Here is an 18,249-nt window from a genome sequence, read left to right as displayed (position 1 = left end):
ATAACATTTTAGGCTTTGTAGGCCATTAGGTCTCTGTCATAACTACTCAACTCTGTTGTGGTGCAAAGCTGCCCTAGATAATATGCAGAGAAGCATGGCTGTGTCCCAATAAAACTTTATACACACAACAGGCAGAGGGCTAGATCTGACCCTCACGCCATAAGTTGACATCTCCTACTAGATACTATAAACTATTTTCAATAGTTGAAGATGAAGGATTTTTTTTGTATTTGCTGAAGCTATAAATGCTAGTTTCAAGTTCCTTCTAAAAAATGTATTATTGAAAAATTTCTTGAATAGTGTTCTGCTATATATAGAAAGGCTATGATATTGTTACATGTGCTATTTTATCCAGGAGATCAGACATTTGGATATGTAAAAACAACTACAGGTCATATTTAAGTCTGACGATATGGTAGATTAATAATGAATTCCACTCTGCTTCTTTTCATAGTTCAGAGATTGTTAAGGTCTCACACAGCTATCAACATAATGTATTCTGACTGAAGAACTATTTATAGGATGGAAAATCAGTGGTAAAATGTGTCACTGTTATTAATAATAGAACAAACATGGTAAAGGCGAAGTGATTTAGGAATCATAAGTATACAGTGTTTTGTTTATACGCACTTCAGTACTGTAATCAGAAAGTACCTATCACTGTCTATAAGCAGAAGAATAGTGGGCCACTTCATCATACTTCAGTCAAAGACAAAAGTACATGATGTCCAAAGATTTTGGAATTGCCTTGTCGTATACTTAACAAGATGTTTCAACATGTTTAAAAGCCATCTTTTTTTAAGATTTTATTTATTTATTTATTTATGAGAGACACAGAGAGAAGCAGAGACATAGGCAGAGGGAGAAGCAGGCTCCCTGTGGGGAGCCCAGTGTGGGACTCAATCCCAGGACCCCGGGATCATGACCCAAGCCAAAGGCAGATGCTCGGCCAGTGAGCCACCCAGGTGCCCCAAAAGCCATCCTGAACGAAAGCAAAATAATATGCTTTTTAGATGAAAAAAATAGATTTTATTAAAACTGCTTGCAGAGAAAGTATTTTGCTTTGCTGGAACCTGAATGAAGAAGTAGCCAAACTGATGCTTTCAGGGTGCAAATATTTCTTACATTATAGCTGCTAAAAAGATTCTCTTCTCACTCCAGAAAGATGCAGACATTCATGCACACAAAATGAAACTGAAATGCAGATGGAAAAACCTAGATGATTGGTTTCTTGAAAGCCAATTATATTGCTCGATTAGCACATTTTTAGAACCAAGGTTTATAAGGACAAACATTCACATGACTGTAAAGCAGCAGTTGCAGGCAATTCATATATATATGAAACAGAACTGAAGACAGCACTTTCAGACGAGATTCAGAAAATATTTTCTTCAGCTGGAACTAGAAACTTCCATTTGTGGAACTGCTTCATCCAAACTGTGCCATCTTCAACCATACCAAGACTAGGGATTTAAAATGGAGAGGAGTCTTTACTTTAGTCGGTTCCTATTAAATAGAAAGGAAAGGCTTAGTAATTGTGTGGAAGCATCAACACTAGCAGTATCCCATAATGACAGCACTAAGCAAACAGTATGTGCTACTAGACCCTCCATAGGTGAGAGTGAACTTCTATTTATATGGTAATAACACCACTGCTTATTTCCAAGTGTTCCTCTCCTTCCAGGTGATGACATGGGTTAAGCACAACTATCTGACTACTTTTGGCTAATGAAACATGAGTGGAAGTAATATGTGCACCTCTGGGCCAGGGCACTTCACTGCCAGTGGTACATACTCTAGTCTTTGCCGCAGTAAACTCTCAACCTCATTTTGAGACGTGAGCATGATAAAATAGTGGAGTCTCCATCAGCATGCCAGCCCATGATGGATACGTAGCACAAATAATTCTTTGTTGTTTTTAGCCCCAGGGATTTTTTTTAAAGATTATTTATTATTTATTTATTTATTTATTTGACAGAGTGAGAGTTCGAGAGTAGGGGAGAAGCAGAGGGAGAGGTTCAAGCAGACTCCGCACCACATATGGAACCCAACATGAGGCTCCATTCTACGCCTCCAAGACCAGCCCCTGAACTGAAACCAAGAGTTGGGCGCTTAACCAACTGAGCCACCCAGGTGCCCCTAGCCCCTGGGATTTTAGAATTTGCTAACTAAGGGATCCCTGGGTGGCGCAGCGGTTTGGCGCCTGCCTTTGGCCCAGGGAGCAATCCTGGAGGCCCGGGATCGAATCCCACGTCGGGCTCCCGGTGCATGGAGCCTGCTTCTCCCTCTGCCTGTGTCTCTGCCTCTCTCTCTCTCTGTGTGTGTGACTATCATAAATAAAAATAAATTTAAAAGAATTTGCTAACTAAGCATAACCTAGCTTATCCTATAATTTAGTGTCATAAATGTAGAGTATAGTGACCCCAGAAGCAAACTATCAGCCTACATTGATAAGAAATAAATATTCCCGCATAAAATTTCAAACTTTAAAAATCTGAATACGAGTATTTTTCACAATAAAATGTAATAATATTTTTAAATTAATATCTCATGTTCTATCTCATGTTGATTCTGGTATCTCAGGAGTTTATTATATGACGTTGATATTCTGCTTCAGCCAAATTCTGATCTTTAATTATGAGAGTGTCTTGCATTCAGCCAAAATATATATATGGTGCCCCCTCTAAAAATAATAAAGTAAACTTGTATGAATAAAAATTCAGCTATGTGCGGAGATCCCTGGGGGGCTCAGCGGTTTAGCGCCACCTTCGGCCCAGGGCATGATCCTGCAGTCCCGGAATCGAGTCCCACATCAGGCTCCCTGCAGGGAGCCTGCTTCTCCCTTTGCCTGTGTCTCTGCCTCTCTCTCTCTGTGTCTCTCATGAATTAAAAAAAAATTCAGCTATGTGTCCTCTATTTAAAATAGTTACCTGACAGGGGCCCTGGCTGGTTCAGGCAGTACAGCATGCAACTTAATCTTGGGGTCATTGAGTTCAAGCCCCGTGTTGGGTGTAAAGCTTCCATAAATAAATAAATAAATAAAATAAAAATAAAATAATTACCTGACAGAAACCTGAAACAATTTGTAAATTAGGCCACAAATCTATTTTAAGAAAAAATACCTTGATCTTCTGGAATTCAGACATCTTTTCCTGCCATCTTACATCCTCTATCTTGTCTCTTCTGCTGCCACCAGCTGGCTTCCACTACTGATAAGTTCCAGAAACCAGCAGGATTCAATTCAGTGTTCTGTTTTGACTGCTGGGTCCCTGATGAGAACACCAAGTCAGCTGAATAACTGAATTTTTAGGTCGGGAACAGAAAAACACAATCAACTCATTTCCAATATATTTTGGGTAATCAGATAGCCACACCATAGCCAGTACTTGTCCCAGCAAAGGTCCAGACAAGGCTTCAGGCTAACAAAAAAAGATCTTAAATTAATAGTTTCTTTCCATGGAAGAACAGAGTTAAAAACTGCAGTCATTATGTAAGAGTGAACAAAGGTCAGTTCAGACACAATAGCCTACCAGTAGTCTTAGTGTAGCTTGAAGCTTGAATAACTTCACAAGTACAAATGCTACAAACTTAAAATATCATTTGAAACTAGAAACACCAAATTTCTTTCATGCTTATAATTTAGTCTTGGGAATTTTTAAACAGTAAATGTATTTTATTTTTTGTTTAATGTTATCTTCAGTTGAGAGACTAAAAAACTTGAAATTTAAAATTATTCAGAATTCACAAAATGAAAGTGTACAAGAAATTGAAATAAACTTTCAAGTGATGGATTTTACAAGTTTGTAGCAAGTATGCTTCTGAAATTATCAGAACTTAAAACTGCACTATGACTATTGGGGCAACTATACATGGAAAACTGGGGTCACAGAGTACTTGAATATAAACATTTATAACAAAAGAAAAACAAACAAACAAAAAAATTATAACATACTCATCTATGTCTAAAATAAGTTGAAAATTTTATTACAACATATACACAAACATATATGCAAAGAGATATAAAACTGAGGCATAAGGTCTCTTGAAGCTAGAGGGACATGGTACTAAATTATTAAAACTTTAGGAAAAGGATGGGAGAATCTGGCACATTAGTAGCAGTATCTGTAATACAGCTTCCTAGTATTATATTGTCATTTTTACTTTAGAGGTGCTGAGGGTCCATTTTTATTTGGGATAATTTTTCTATTTATTTATTTATTTATTTATTTATTTATTTATTTATGATAGTCACAGAGAGAGAGAGAGAGAGAGAGAGAGAGGCAGAGACACAGGCAGAGGGAGAAGCAGGCTCCATGCACTAGGAGCCTGATGTGGGACTCGATCCCAGGTCCCCAGGATCGTGCCCTGGGCCAAAGGCAGGCGCCAAACCGCTGCACCACCCAGGGATCCCTGGGATAATTGTTCTTAAAATAGTATTATATTCACAATATTATTATTGATATTATTATTGCTAATGATGCTTTTCCACAAAAGTTAACTTACAAAGACATGAACATTATTAGAATGCATAAGAACACTCCATAAATAGGAGTTTTCTTTTCCTTTAGAAGTCATCTAGGTCAGTGATGTTTAATCTTGTGTGCACAGTGGAATGACCCAAGGAGCTTAAAAAATACCAAATCTTGGGTCCCACTCTGAGATTCTGATTTTGTAGTCTAGGCTACAAAATGGGTATTAGAAAATTTAAAAGCCCTGCAATGATCCTACTATATACAGCCAAGCCTGAGAGCCACAACTCCAAGTCAACATATAACCAGGTATAGGTGAGCATAAAAACATGTGCAGATATTTAGAGCTCCAATTTTTTACACATAGCAGCAATCTCAGAGTTCGTAATGGAAGGGGTTGCGGAATGAACCTAATTTAATCAACAAGGATGAATCTCCAAAATACTATGTTGGTGGATGGAACTAGAGGGTATTGTGCTAAGCGAAATAAGTCAGAGAAAGACAATTATCATTTCACTCATATGTGGAATTTCAGAAACAAAACAGAGAGGATCATAGGGGAAAGGGAGGGAAAAATAAAATAAGATGAAAACGGAGAGGGAGACAAAGCAAAGAGACTTAACCATAGGAAACAAACTGAGGGTTGCTGGGGGGAGGGAGAGGCATTAAGGCGGGCACTGATGGAGTGAACACTGGGTGTTATATGCAACAGATGAATCACTGAACTCTACCTCTGAAACTAATAATACACTATATGTTAACTAATTGAATTTAAATAAAAAGTTTTTTAAGTAGAAAAAAATATTATGCTGAATGAAATAATCCAGACACAAAGGAGTATACTTATTCTGGGAAGAGACAAGAATTCCTGAGATGGAAATGTTCTGTTGTTGTTTTTTAAGATTTTTATTTACTTATTCACGAGAGAGAGAGAGAGAGAGGCAGAGACCCAGGCAGAGGGAGAAGCAGGCTCCATGCAGGGAGCCCGACGTGGGACTCGATCCCGGGTCTCCAGGATCACACCCTGGGCTGAAGGCGGCGCTAAACCGCTGGGCCCCCGGGGCTGCCCCGTCCTGTTTTGATTAGGGTACACAGATGTATACAGTTACGCAAACTAAATGAAATTGATAATGGCGACCTGCATGATTTCGGTTTATGTAAATTACACTTCAATTTTAAAAAAAATTTTCACTTAAATCTGGATACCTCTGACAGGGTCAGGGAGGCGGACACGTGACCCGCCATCTTCACTAGCTTAAAGGGAACAGCAACCCCCGAGCAGCGCCGGAGAGAATACAGAGCCAACAGCAGGGAGGGCCAAAGCCTCAGAAATCGCTAGGGGGCTGGCAGCCCGCCCGGAGCCGACGCCCACACCTCTGCGGCCGGGTGTCCCACGAAAATAAGCCCCCGCACCCTCTTCCGGTGCGCACATGGCCGGCTGTGTGCTTTAAGGAAGGGTCCGGAGGGAAACGGCGCCGCCGCGAGAAAGGAGCCGGCGGCAGCTTGGTTCCTGCGCGGATGCTGGGGCCCTAGGCACCGCGCTTTCGGCTGCTTGCGGCTCGCAGGGAGGAGGACGCCGCGGCCCGCTTTCCCTCCGCCGCCTCCGCCACTGCCATGATTCCAGTGTCGCTGGTGGTAGTGGTGGTGGGCGGCTGGACTGCCGTCTACCTGACCGACTTGGTGCTGAAGGTGAGGGCCACGGGCCTAAAGCCCAAGCCCGCGGTGTCCGGGGCCGGGGCGCAAGGCCCCAGGCCTTTCCTCCCGCTGCCTCGCGCCTCCCGGGCTGGGAGCCGCGGGGCCGACACCCACGTGCGCCCTTTCGCGTGGCGCCCGCGCCCCGTGGGGTAAATAACACACGGCGGCCGCGGGAGGGGTGTGGCGGTCTGCGCAGCCGCCGCAGTCGCACTGCGGGGCGGTCCGGGCCCCGCCGCCTTCGGGTCCTGCCCGGGAGGTGCCCGTAGTGGGCTCGGGGCGGCCGGGGCTTGGGCAGGCCCCGCGGCACTGCCCCCGGGAGGTAAACTAAAAGTCCGCCTGGGAAAGGCATTGCTTTCCCTCATTGCCTTTAAGGCCGCGACCCTGCAAAGACGGTGGTACTGCAGTGAACCTAAATCCGGTTGTGATTTAGACCAGCGGTCTCCAACTTTTAAAGTGCATACAATCCGCTGGACTTCCTGTTAAAATTCGCTGTCTGATTCAGCAGGTTGGGGGCGGGGCCTAGGATTGTGCGTTTGTAACCAGTTCCCAGGTGCTGCCAGTGCAGTTAGTGCACAGACCATACCTCTAAGCAGCGTACCGAGGTCACAGGATTTAGAGAACTAGTTTCTGACTCCAATTCCGATTTGCACCCTGCACCCACTTCTTCACGCTAACCTCTTTCCCCCACCCCACACACCCGGGTGCGCGGTCCACTCTTCAGCTATTTGGGAAGCGTAGCAAAAACAATGCACAATTGTCCTATCGCGTGTTTCAAGCAACCTTTGGAATTGAATAGCGGGGTGGGGGCGTAGGGGGGTGGAGGTAATGATACAGTCATTACAACATACAGATTTTATTCCACAGTACAGTTCTCATATGTTTAATAAAACCTTCATGTTACGAATACCACTTTAAATAAGAGTATTAGAGTTTAGTATTGTGTGTTTTAGGTGTAACAGTAAAATGAAATGATACTTGTGCCTCTTTGTGCATTTCAGCTTGCAGAGTGAGGAGGTTTTACAGTAGAGTCCTTAGAGCAAGAGCTGGGTTCAGCCACTTCTCAGCCTTTGTGACCTTGGCCAAATTACTCTCTGTGCCTCGGTTTCTTCATCTTCAAAATGGAGGTAATAATAGTAAGGATCTTCCGAGGTTGTAGAGAGGGTTACAGTGGTTCATACACATAAAGCTTTGCTACTGAACCTGAAAATCAAGGACCAGCAGCACTCGCATCATCTGGTAGCTTGTCAGAAATGTAGAATCTCAGGCCTTATCTCTGACCTACAGAATCAGAATCTGCATCTTTCCAAGATTCTCAGGTGCTTCCTCTGCAGGTACTTAGCATAGTGTTTAGTATATCATAGCAGCACTGGTCACTGCTTCTTTAAACAGTGATTCTGTTCAGAATAAAACAAAGCCGCATGATTTCTTCGTGTTGCATATGTGACAAAAACCCAAAATAAAAAGAACTTTTCAAACCTCCACAGTCTCTTGTCAAGTGTGTGAGGTGATCAGGTTACTTTAATTTCAGTAACAGCCCCTAGTTCCCCAAACAGAGCACTATTCCTTGACCAAAAAACCTAACTCTTACTCAGAATATCTGCCTGGGGAATTGGAGAGACCTCAAGTTTAGGAGTCTACACCTTCAGCTTCTCTGCTTCCAACTTGCTCTGCTGTTCCACATTTGAGTCTTCTAGGATTTACTCAGTAGACTTATACTGAAGGGTTGTGTTGCTCTACTTTTCCAAGTCTGGGAAAACAAGCAAGTTTTTAAGACTTCACCTGAAGACTTAGAACAGAGAATACTACAGATCTAAAGGCAAGCAAACAGATACCTGTATCAGTCAAGCCATTTTTTTATGACTGTGATAGGGCTGAAATATCCTTCTAGAGACAGACTTCTCAGATGGATGAATATCAGTATGACAAAATACTTAACAGTACTTACGGTAACTGAGGGGTAATAGGGGTCAACGTCAGGGTATATAAAACAACCTTATGTTATCCAAAATCCTACATTACTCAAGGACTTAAGACATCCCTAAAGATAAAACTTGTGAGGTTGTGTATAAGCAGCTATCCCCTCAACTCTGAAAAATGTTTTAAGTTTCTAAGACCAACATGGCTTTACAGCAGTTTTGTACTTTTATATAATCAAAGGCAGCCTAATTTCTTAGGGTTGTTGCTCATAAGAGGATAGAAAACATTGATTCCAACTAACTTGACCCCTGTGTGGGATTGTTGGATTTTTTTTTTAATTATAACATAAGACTTCCTTTTGTGGTGACAAGGCTTCTAGACTTCTGCTGCCCAGTGTGGTAGCCACCAACTACAAGGAGTGCTAGAACATTTGAAGTGGCACCAGTCCAAATTGAAATGTGCAATAACACTAACACTGGATACAGAAACCTATGTACAAATAAGTAAATGGAATGGAAATATTTTAATAGTTTGTTATATGTTGAAATGATAGTATCTTATTTTTAGTTTAAAAATATATTTAAATTGATCAGTCTCTGTTTACTTGTTAAAGTTCATCTACTAGAAAATTTAAAATTACATTTGTGGCTTGCATTTGTGGCTCACATATTTCTATTGGACAGTGCTCCTGTAAGAGCTCAGCAACCTTTTTCTGTAAAGGGCCAGATAAGGATTTTAGGCTTTGTGAACCACATAGCATCTCTGTTACATATTCTTGTTTTTTGTCTTTTTTTATAATCCCTTAAAAAATGTAAAAACTGTCCTTCACTCACAGGCTATCCAAAAACAGGCTGTGTTATGGTGTCCCTGGTTGTCTCAGTCAAGTTCAAGCCCCACATTAGGCATAGAGATTACTTTAAAACAAAAATGGGCTGTAGACCACATTTAGCCCATGGGCCATAGTTTACCAGACCCTAACCTCAACAGATCAGCTTAATATCCTGAAGAATAAACATAAGGCTTTTAAATTTTAAGTATCTGGGTAGTCAATATCTTGCTCTCCTGTAGAAAAGACTTTTTGATTTTCTTAAACATCATACATGTTCTTCAAAACTGAGTGACGTGGAACTTTTCTTTTTTTCCTAGTCATCTGTGTATTTTAAGCATTCTTATGAAGACTGGCTGGAAAACAATGGATTGAGCATCTCCCCTTTTCACATAAGATGGCAAACTGCTGTTTTCAATCGTGCCTTTTACAGTTGGGGACGGCGGAAAGCAAGGATGCTTTACCAGTGGTATTCTTCATTTTCTTTTTTTTTTTTTTTTTGGTTTAAATTAGTCATGATCATGAGAAGTGCTTGTTAAATGAACTACTTCCATAATTTTCCAATCTACTGAGTTTTAAAATGTTGGCTGTATAAAATTCTTCTGGTTTTATATAAACTTAGGGGATTACATCATTGTGCTTTGGCATACATTAAAAATCAAGGTTCTATATCTTGATCTGAGTGGTAGATACATGGGTGCACATGTAAAAATTCTGTGAACTGTACATATGAGACTTGTGCACTTCACTGTGTAAGTTACACACTATTAGAAATGCAAAAACAGGGACACCTGGGTGGCTCAGCAGTTGAGCCTCTGCCTTCAGCTCCAGGCATGATCCTGGGATCCAGGATCGAGTCCCACATCAGGCTCCTTACAGAGAGCCTGCCTCTCCCTCTGCCTCTGTCTCTGCCTCTTTCTCTGTGTCTCTCGTAAATAAATAAATAAAATCTTAAGAAAAAAAAAAAAGAAATGCAAAAACAAAGAAAAATGAAAAGAAAAAGAGCATTTTCCATCAGGAAACTAATTCTGTAGAATTCTGTCCCCCATCATCACACATAGAAACAAAGGCCCTGGAAGTCATAGGATGCCCAAAAGTCTGCAGGCTTTCTCTATACTGCTTTTGTGATACCCCTCCAGGGGAATGACATTTAAGATATTTCACAACCAGTAAGGCATATAACAAACCAATTGGGAAAATGGCCCACCACATTGTAGCAGCAGGGCTCTGGAGTCCCCTGGCCATGCCAGGCATACCCCTTTAGTTTAATAAATTTCTTAAATCAAGGAGCATATATTTATTGTTAAGAGGTTTATAATGATCTCTGGGACACCCTAGAGACTAATAGGTTTTGTAGTTGGCAGAATAGAGTGTGGGCATGGGAGGCTTTTGTCTAAATTCCTTTTTATTAGAAATGTAGCTCCAGATAGAGCGCTAAATGTAAGTAATCAGATCATTAAAGAGCAAAAAATGCAATAGCAGATCAAACAAGATAGAAAAAAAGAAAATAATAAAGAGCAGAAATTAGTGAAATAAAAACTATATGGAAAGAAAATCAGCAAAGCCAAGTATGGTTCTTTGAAAAGATTAATAAAACTAATAAACCCCCCCAAAAAAACTAATAAACCCTTTCCATAATATGAAGAAGAAAAGAAAATACAAGTAAAAATCAGAATTGAATGGTTATTACAAAAAAATAATAAAAAGTAGTAAGCATTAGTAAGGATGCAGAGAAAAGGGAACCCTGGTACACTGTTGATGGTAATAAATATTGGTGCAACCACTGTGGAAAACAATATGGAGGTTCGTCAAAAAAACTAAAATACCACCAGATGGTAGCTACACTTGTAGTGAGCATAGCAGCATAATGTATACATTTGTTGAATCATTCTGTTGTATACTGAAAGTAAGGTAACATTATATGTCAACTATACTTCAATTTAAAAAAAAAATAGAAGAAGAAGAAATACCAAAAGATCCAGTATTTCCACTACTACATATTTAAAGGAAACAAAAACACTGATTCAAAAAGATATATGCACCCCTTTGTTTATTGTAGCATTATTTACAATAGCTGTGATATGGAAGCAGCCCATGTCCATCAATAGATGAATGGAGGGGGATCCCTGGGTGGCGCAGCGGTTTAGCGCCTGCCTTTGGCCCAGGGCGTGATCCTGGAGACCTGGGATCAAATCCCACGTCGGGCTCCCGGGGCATGGAGCCTGCCTATGTCTCTGCCTCTCTCTCTCTCTCTCTCTCTCTCCCTCTCTCTGTGACTATCATAAATAAATAATAATTTAAAAAAAAATAGATGAATGGAGGGGCACCTGGGTGGCTCAGTCAGTTAAGTGTTCAACTCTCGATTTCAGCTCAGGTCATGATCTCAGGGTCATAAAATTGAGCTCCGTGTCAGGCTATGCACTGGATATGGAGCCAAAAAAAAAAAAAAAAAGAATGGATAAAGAGAATGTGATATATATATATATATATATATATATATATATATATATATATATATATAATATTAGTCATAAAAAAGAATAAGATCTTGCCATCCATTTGCAACTACATGGATGGACATACAGGGTATTCTAAGTGAAAAAAGTTAGGGAAAGAAATACTATATGATTCCACTTATATGTGGAATGTAAAAACAAAAATGAACACCCAAACAAAAACTAAGCAGAGTCTTAAATACAGAGAACAAACTGTTAGTTGCCAGACAGGAGGTGAGTAGAGGGATGGGTGAAATAAATAAAGGGGATTAAGAGCTACAAATTTCCAGTTACAAAATAAGTCACAAGAGATAAAAAGCAGAGGATAGGGAATATAGTCCACAATACTGTAATAATATTGTATGGTGACTACACTTAAAGTGAGTATTGAATAATACATAGAATCAATATGTGGTATACCTGAAACTAATAAAATGTTATATGTTAATTGTACTTCAATTTTAAAAAGTCAGAATTGGGGACGCCTGGGTGGCTTAGTCATTGAGCGATCATAAAATAGAGCTAAAAGAAAATGCAAACAAAACTGGTATATGAAAAAAGAAATGGATGTCTATAAAGTCAAAAGAGCTTTCATAATTACATGAGAACAAGATCAAAACAATTCTGTGTAAATGGGCAAAAGACATGAAACAAACTTCTTTTTAAAAAAAATTTTTTTTAAAGATTTCATTTATTCATGAGAGAGAGAGAGGCAGAGACCTAGGCAGAGGGAGAAGCAGGCTAGGCTCCCCATGGGGAGCTCAATGCAGGACTTGATCCCAGGACCCTGGGATTATGACCTGAGCGAAAGACAAATGCTCAACCACTGGGCCACCCAGGTGTCCCAGGAAACAAACTTTGTATTGAGAACAATAGTCAGCCTCTTCAGTGATGAGAGAATTAGAAAGTATTACAACTGCTTAAAGACATCAGTGCCTGTGTTCAATCACATACCTCAAGTTCAGTTAGGGAAATGAGGCAGAGTTATTGAAATTCTGTGTTTTTTTTTAAGTTATTGAAATTCTTATCCATTATTTTGAAACTATGAAATGTGGCAGGTCGATGAATTTGTTAACCCATGAATTGTGAGGAATCGTATGTTTATGTGATTTTGTTTCCTCCTGACAGGTTCAATTTTGGAATGGTGTTTGGCGTCATTGCCATGTTCAGCTCTTTTTTCCTCCTTGGGAGAACGCTGATGCAGACTTTGGCACAAATGATGGCTGACTCTCCCTCTTATTCTTCTTCCTCTTCTTCCTCTTCCTTTTCTTCTTCCTCCTCTTCCTCTTCATCATCTTCCTCTTCTTCCTCTTCTTCCTCCTCTTCCTCCTCCTCCTCACTTCACAATGACCAAGTGCTACAAGTTGTGGTAAGTACCTTTCTTTTTTGCTTTAAGTTTATTGTACCACAAATATAAGATATTTCTTCTGGTTAACATTACTCCTATCCATATTCTAAATATGGAAATCAATGAAAAGTCTCACGGTTTTTCAAATTACCGGCTTAATCAAAAATATTAATAGGAATATAGTAAATTTTTGTTGCTATATGTAGTAGTAGTAATAGAACAAATTCACCAGCGTCAAGACTGTCAACAATTACACAGGTATATGATTTAATTCATGTTGTCTTCTTGAGGTGTTAAATGATTGTTTCTATCAAGGAATAAGTTTGCCTCTTTAAGATCTCTATACCATATAAATAAATTGCATTTTAACCCTATGTAAAGTGTTCCCCTTTCTGCTTCATGGCTTTCAGACTTTAACCAATAATATCCTTTTATTTAAAGATATAAGACCTTGAATGGTCACTGTGACTTCCTGATGTGAAGAATAATGTGCTGAGTTTTACTCCTTTGACTATAAGCTATTTATAATAATTCTCACTTGAAAGCACATGCATAAACCTGTACCTTCCTGATGCATGTCTCCAGAGTTTGGAAGGGTGCTTTACCATTGACTAACTTTTATTTCAAATTGTTTACATGTATAGTTTTTTATTTCCCTGAGTTGTGGGTGTTCTGTTCTTAATCATGCTCTTATTAATGGAGTAGACTATTTAAGAGCTAGTTACAGATTTTTTTAACTCTTTTGTGTGTGTGTGTGTGTGGTTTCTACTAGATGGGGCCACTATCGGGAAGTTTAGAAGTCATTTGTAGAGAATGATAATGAATCTATCCTATGGTCATAGCTCTTTTTTAGGGGTTCAAAGGATTTGCCAGGTGAGGCCTCAGAAGAGATGATTTATTTCTTCAACATTTACTAAGTGTAGTCTGCCTACTGGCTCTGTGCTGAGTCCTACTTATATGGGGAACAAGATCCAATCCTAGCACTCAGGGAGCTTTTAGTCTAGAAGGAGAGCTACTGTGATTGTGCTACAGTTGGACAGAGTTCAAGGTGCTGTAGGAACAGAGAAAAGGCATGCTGAGATGTCCCTGGTACTGGGAAGAGAGGAGAGAAGAGCTTCATGGGAAGGGTGAAGAGAGTCCCCATAGCCTCTCAGGAAAGATGGCAATTGAGCATCCCAGTAACAGGGGGAACCATATTTGCCTATTTAAGATCTTTATACTGTGTAAATAAATTTCATTTTAAACCTATGTAAAGTGTTCCCCTTTAGGGAGAGGGGAATAATAGAGTAATAATGAAACCTAAGTAATATACTGTGCTTCCTGAGTGAGGTTTTTTTGCCCATTTTATTTTATTCTTGCAACAATCTAGAGGGAAGTATCTCATCACAGATGAGAAAACCAAGGAAGAGACATGTTAAGTCACTAGCCTGTAATCACAGCTCGTAAGTGGTGGATCCATCATTCACCCACCACTGACCTCAGAGCCATTATGCTCTACTCCCTAAAGAAAGACCAATAATGGGGATCTCTGGGTGGCTCAGCGGTTTGGCGCCTGCCTTCAGCCCAGGATGTGATCCTGGAGTCCCGGGATCAGGTCCCATGTTGGGCTCCCTGCATGGAGTCTGCTTCTCCCTCTGCCTGTCTCTCTCTCTCTCTCTCTCTCTCTCTCTCTCTGTCTCTCATAAATAAATAAAATCTTTTTTTTTAAAAAAAAAGAAAGACCAGTAATTCTTTAAAGAACTACAAAGTCACTTTCACCTGTGTCTAGGAGGTATATGGTACAGAAGATAAGATGGGAAATATAGATAGGGTCTGGGTTATGAAATACTATTCTAAGAAGTTTTTATTTGGGGGGTTATTGGGCTAGTTCAGTGAGGCTGCAGTCATCCTAAATTCTCAGGCTACACAATTGGTTACTGTTTGCCAAAGAGGATAGTAGAGAAAGAAGCAAGTTGGGAGGAAATGTGATCATTCACCTGTCTCCTTGCTAGGATTAGAATGGCAAGGTGTTCAGAGAATAAATTATTTCTTTCTACTTCTCAGTTTATTAATAGAGCTCACAAAAATATTGACTCTGTTAGGAGAGTCCTGCTTTAGAACCATGAAAAGGTCAGCTGTTCTCTGTAGTCCACTGTGCATATTTATGTATACATTTAAGAATGTTCTGTCTCCTGAGTTTGATAGGAGTTCTTGTAGCTCAGAGAACATACTATTTACATTATAATTCCTACAGCCTCATTCAGTATTAATTTCCAAAAACCTGGTACTCTATGTCATTGAGAGATCAGAATTCTGGTACATCTAATACCCTCTATAATCATGGCCAAGACAGATGGGCAGTCACATACTGTTGCCAGCAAATAAGATCTGCCATCTGTTAGTATAGTCACACACCCAAATCCTTACCTTATCTCATCATTACATCCAGAAAATAATAAAGCAACAGGGGCACCTTGGTGGCTCAGTCAGTTAACATCCAACTCTTAATTTCAGCTCAGGTCATGATCTCAGGGTTATGAGATCAAACCCTGCTTTGGACTCTGTGCTCAGCATGGAACCTGCTTGACATTATCTCTCTCCCTCTCCTTCTGCCCCTCCCCCCAGTGGTGCTCTTTTGCGCATGCGCGCGCGCGCTCTCTCTCTCTCTCTCTCTCTCTCTCAAATACATAAAATGTTTTGAAATAGTAATAAAGGAACCACTGTCCTATTGAATCAAGCCTACTGATTAATTTGAAATAAAGATAAAATAAGATACATACTTTGTGATATAGAGAGAATGTATAAGAATGAATCTTAAGTATGTAAACTTAGAAGAAGGGTCAGAGAAAAGGAAACCACTGATCTGAACAGGCGGACACCTAACACCATGGAGTGGAGCAGGTATGCAGAAGAACGCACCCAGATATTCTTAGAAAGAGTTGCTTAGTAGGGTCTCAGTAAAGAGAACTTCAGATAATGAGTGTCATTAAAATATTCATATCTTTTGATCATTTATTTCCACATCTAGGACTCTAGTTTTAAGGAACTACGGAAAAAATAGTATTCATCTAATTCTTACCCTAATATGGAAAAAATAGTATTCATCAAATTCTTATCCTAACATTATTTCTTATTACAAAGAATTGGAAACAACCACAGTGTGTAATCGAGAAGTGCTTAAGTTATGGGATTGTTACACAGTGCAACGTTATGCATATGTTAAAAATGAAGGTTATGAAAACTAGTTTCATAACTAGGGAAAAGACACTTGCAATTAATGAATTTAGAAAGTGATCCAAGCAACATTGTTTGAATCTCCTTTTTAGCCTCTAAGGAGACTTAAAAAGTGAAATTCCTCTATGCACAAAAATAAATTCCAATTGAATTAAAATTGAAACACAAAATCATAAGCCCTTCAAAGACAAAAAAACGGGTTTCTACTTACATGAATACAGAATTCAGATGAAATAGGGACGCCTGGGTGGCTCAGCGGTTGAGTGTCTGCCTTTAGCTCAGGGCATGATCCCAGGGTCCAGGATCAAGTCCCGCATCAGGCTCCTTACAGGGAGCCTGTATGTCTCTGCTTGCCTGTGTCTCTGCTTCTCTCTCTGTGTCGCTCATGAATGAATGAATAAAATCTTAAAAAGAATTAGGACAAAATAAGCATAACATTAATGGTAGAAACCATGAATATTAATAGATTTGATGACATAAAAATTTTTGTATATCAAAAAACTAAAAGCAAAATAAATTAAAAGGCAAAAGACCTTGGGAATACATCTATCTATGACTAATCGTTGATATTCGAAGTGATCTTACAGAGCAATAAGAACAAAAGACCATGCTACAAGAAAAAAATGGACAAGTCATGAGTAGGTTACTCACAAAAGACCTATCAGTATCAGAAGCAGAGGAAAAGTTGAGCTTTAATAATCATCAAAGAAATATAAATCAAACAATGAGATGCTTTTTATTTCCCTCAAGATTTGAATAAAATAAGTTTGCCCAAGGTTATGGAAGGGTCTGCTTCTGGAGAACAGTTTGATAGGTATCAAACTTCTTTAAATTGTGTGTAATGATAGCATATATTACCCTCTCAGTAAAGCATAATACTAAACATGGGACAAGGATTATCTCATTAAATCCTCAAAATTACCCTTTTATGTAAACATGGTTCTTTGCATTTTAATAATGAGGAAATTGCAATGCTGGGGGAAATAATTCAAACTTCCTTGAGGTCACTTATCTAGTTAGAGATGGATCCAGAATGTCAAACCCAAGTGTCATGTCTGTCTTCAGAGCCTGAACCAACCATGCTTGTCTAAGAATTTATTCCCCCCAAATATTTGAATATATGTGTCCAAATGTGTTTATCACAGTATTATAAGAGGAGAAACTTTTAAAACAAATGCCTGTCTATTTTATAGAATGCAATACAGCTATTAAAAAATAATGAGGGGCGCCTGGGTGGCTCCATTCCTTAAGCATCTACCTTCAGCTCAGGTCATGATCCTGAGGTCCTGGGATTGAGCCTCACCTTGGGCTCCCTGTTCAGCAGGGAATCTGCTTCTCCCTCTCCCTCTGCAACTCCCCTCTGCTCGTGCTCTCTCTCTCTCAAATAAAATCTTTTTTAAAAAAAAGTCACGTTGACCCAGAAAACACTCATGGAAAAAATATTTGTGATACTAAGTGAAAGAGGCAGGTTTTAAAACCTTATTTATAATAAAAGTATAATTTTTAAAAATACACATACATGAAAAGACTAGGAGGACATAAATTAAAACATTGAGAATGGTAATGGGTTTTGGTTTTGTGTTTTGGGAGCAGGGTTATAGGCTTCTGTTTTCTTTGATTTTTCCAGTTTTCCTACTTTAAACACATTTTATAATTAAAATAATAAGACAGAGGAGGAATTTCCTCCAGAGGGATACTTTTAGGGTCCAACTTCTGGACTATGAGAAATAGATGTTCAGTGTGTAAATAATATTAATGATGCCTGGCATGCCCCACTTAACTTTATTTATGGAATTTCTCCTTAGTAGATGACATAAGTTGCAAGTGATTATTTATCTTACAAGACAGTTCTTGGGTATCTAAAAACCTTGACCATGCAGCCCTTACAGTAGCAAATTGGCCTTGTATATGCAGTAATACATATATGCACACCATCTTAAGAGCAAGTGATTGCAAGACAACTTCTGCTTCTTCATAGGCCCTTGATATGTCTGTATGTTTCAAATAACTTTCTGCATTTAATTTTAATGTAATACTTATTATTCTGGTACTATTTTTTCTGACCAATGTATTTGACAGATTGTTATAATAAAAGAAAAGGAGGGCATGGGGAGGCCTGGGTGGCTCAGCAGTTTAGTGCCTGCCTTTGGCCCAGGGCGTGATCCTGGAGTCCCGGGATTGAGTCCCACAATGGGCTCCCTGCATGGAGCCTGCTTCTCCCACTGCCTGTGTCTCTGCCTGTGTCTCTGTGTCTCTCATGAATAAATAAATTAATTTATTTATTTT

The 18,249-nt window shown here is 39.5% G+C and overlaps 1 protein-coding gene across 3 annotated transcripts in view; it reads left to right on the top strand.

The window, feature by feature from the left end:
• Positions 1-5,940: 5,940 nt before the first annotated feature.
• Positions 5,941-18,249, top strand: part of MBTPS2 (membrane bound transcription factor peptidase, site 2) — a 50,791-nt gene continuing 38,482 nt past the window's right edge. For 2 of the 3 annotated variants that reach the window (XR_012026380.1, XM_072816341.1), the window contains exons 1-3: positions 5,941-6,158; positions 9,228-9,376; positions 12,531-12,771. Coding sequence is in view for 2 of the 3 variants with exons in the window: in XM_072816341.1 (XP_072672442.1) it covers positions 6,084-6,158; positions 9,228-9,376; positions 12,531-12,771 (465 nt within the window). In the remaining variant the exon portion in view is untranslated. Of the gene's footprint in view, positions 6,159-7,162; positions 7,289-9,227; positions 9,377-12,530; positions 12,772-18,249 lie in introns of all 3 variants that reach the window. The other variant, XM_072816342.1, reaches the window with a different exon arrangement.

Source organism: Canis lupus, chromosome X (genome assembly GCF_048164855.1).
Source record: "Canis lupus baileyi chromosome X, mCanLup2.hap1, whole genome shotgun sequence".
NCBI classification, from domain to species: Eukaryota; Metazoa; Chordata; class Mammalia; order Carnivora; family Canidae; genus Canis; species Canis lupus.
This window is presented reverse-complemented; position numbering and strand designations above follow the sequence as displayed.